Genomic DNA, 1,704 nt, shown 5'->3' on the forward strand with positions numbered 1-1,704 from the left:
TGTCAACTAAAACAGACACAGATAGGTGGCCACACAAACCAAATGGTCAGACAGGCATAAGCAAACAGCAGCAGAAGGCACCTCCAACAGACAGACAGAACAAATAAGAACCCAAGTGAGGCCAGACTCCAGGTTAAGAACCCTAATCTGCCTCCACTGGGGAGAGGCGCATCCCAAACTCCTCCATGGCTGGGAGTTCTGCTGCATCCCACCTCCCCTTCTGCCCCTTCCACTATACCTGGCCAGGCTTTTCAACTTACCTCTAGAGGCTTTTGAGTTCTAAGTTCCTGCTAGGAACTTCTCTCCACAGCTGTCCCCTAGGGAGTGGCTCTTCTGACACCAGTCCAAAGTCCCTGAACTCAAGGCCCAGGGTCCTGGATCTCACTTGGGCCTACATCTATTATATCCTGGATCCAAAAGAGACTTCACGAAACCCAGATAAAAGTGCTAGGAACTTTATTATTATTATTTTTTTATCAAAAAGGCTTTCTTGAATGCTGGGGGTGGGGGGGTGGCGGGGTGGCTAGCTCGGCTTGCCCAGGATGCCGCACAGGGTGGCCACGCTGCCCAGGATGAAGCCCAGGGCCAGGGACAAGGTCTGGTCGAAGGAGCCAGGCAGCTGCTCCACGTGCTGGTTCCGGGTCAGCAGCTGGTCTCGCAGCAGGCCCAGCATGCCCACGATGTTGCCCAGGTGCGTCAGCGTCTGCAGCAGGGCAGCATTCAGCGATGGTGTGGCGGCCGATGGCAAGAGGTTGGCAGGGGCCCAGGGCGATGCGGCAGCTGCGGGAGGGAGCGCAGGGTCAGTGCTGCAGCCCACCCTCCGGCCTCTGACCCTCCGGCCCCGGCCGCCCCTTCCAGCCTCCAGCCCCAATCGCCCTCCCCCCCCCACGCCCCCCCCTTGCCCTGCCGACCCTTTCCCTCTCCCGCGGCCGCCTGCCTACCTGGCTCATCTAGGGCTGGTGCGGGCGCGGAGGGGGCGGGGTGGCGGCCATGCTGTGGGCACCCCTGCCCCGCGGGGCGGCGGCGGGCGCGCTCGTCCGGCCCATCGTCGCCCAGCAGCCCCATGAGCTCGTGGATCTGTGCGTCCAAGGGCCCGGGCGCTTGGCCAGTGGCCTTGGGCACCTTGTTCTTGAGGAACTTGTAGCAGCGAGGACATTTTGCGGGAGTGCGCAGCACCTGCCTCAGGGCTAGCGCCACCGCCCGCGGTGGGGTCCCTGGTGCGTCCTCAGCTGGCGGCAGCATCTCGCCCATGGGATCTGTCGGCGAGGGCAGCACCAGCGGTGGCGGCCGCCTGGGCCGGAGCAGCATCCCAGCGGGCCGCATGGGCTCCGGGGTTGGGGCGGTGCCCGGGGGCCTGCGGGGGCCCGGGGGGTTGCGAGGGCCTGGGGGCTGGGAGACCCTGGGCGGCTGTGGCATCTCGGCTGCCCGCACACTCTCTGCCGAGCTAGGAACTTTATTACTACCACATGGGACCACTTCCTTCCACTGGGAAAGTAGGAACAGCCTTGAGCTCAGGGTAGGATGTGTTTTTATAGGGGTAGATTAGATAGAGTTATATATACAAGCCATGCAAGGCAGGTTTGGCATATTTTTCATTGGTTACAGTTATATGACCTTTAAATTAATTTGTTCTTTATGGTAATATCATATGTAATCATTTGTAATAGGTCACTCATAGTGGGACCACTCAGCGGTGGTCTTCAA

The 1,704-nt window shown here is 60.5% G+C and overlaps 1 protein-coding gene across 1 annotated transcript; it reads right to left on the minus strand.

The window, feature by feature from the left end:
• Positions 1-523: 523 nt before the first annotated feature.
• Positions 524-1,416, minus strand: LOC138828709 (undifferentiated embryonic cell transcription factor 1-like). Its single transcript, XM_070024780.1, has 2 exons — positions 942-1,416; positions 524-780 (listed from the first exon to the last, which is right to left on the minus strand). The coding sequence occupies exons 1-2, from the start codon at positions 1,414-1,416 to the stop codon at positions 524-526; spliced, it is 732 nt and encodes a 243-aa protein (XP_069880881.1).
• Positions 1,417-1,704: the final 288 nt, after the last annotated feature.

This window comes from Dipodomys merriami, unplaced genomic scaffold (genome assembly GCF_024711535.1).
Source record: "Dipodomys merriami isolate MVZ:Mamm:240054 unplaced genomic scaffold, mDipMer1.0.p SCAF_1629, whole genome shotgun sequence".
Taxonomy (NCBI): domain Eukaryota; kingdom Metazoa; phylum Chordata; class Mammalia; order Rodentia; family Heteromyidae; genus Dipodomys; species Dipodomys merriami.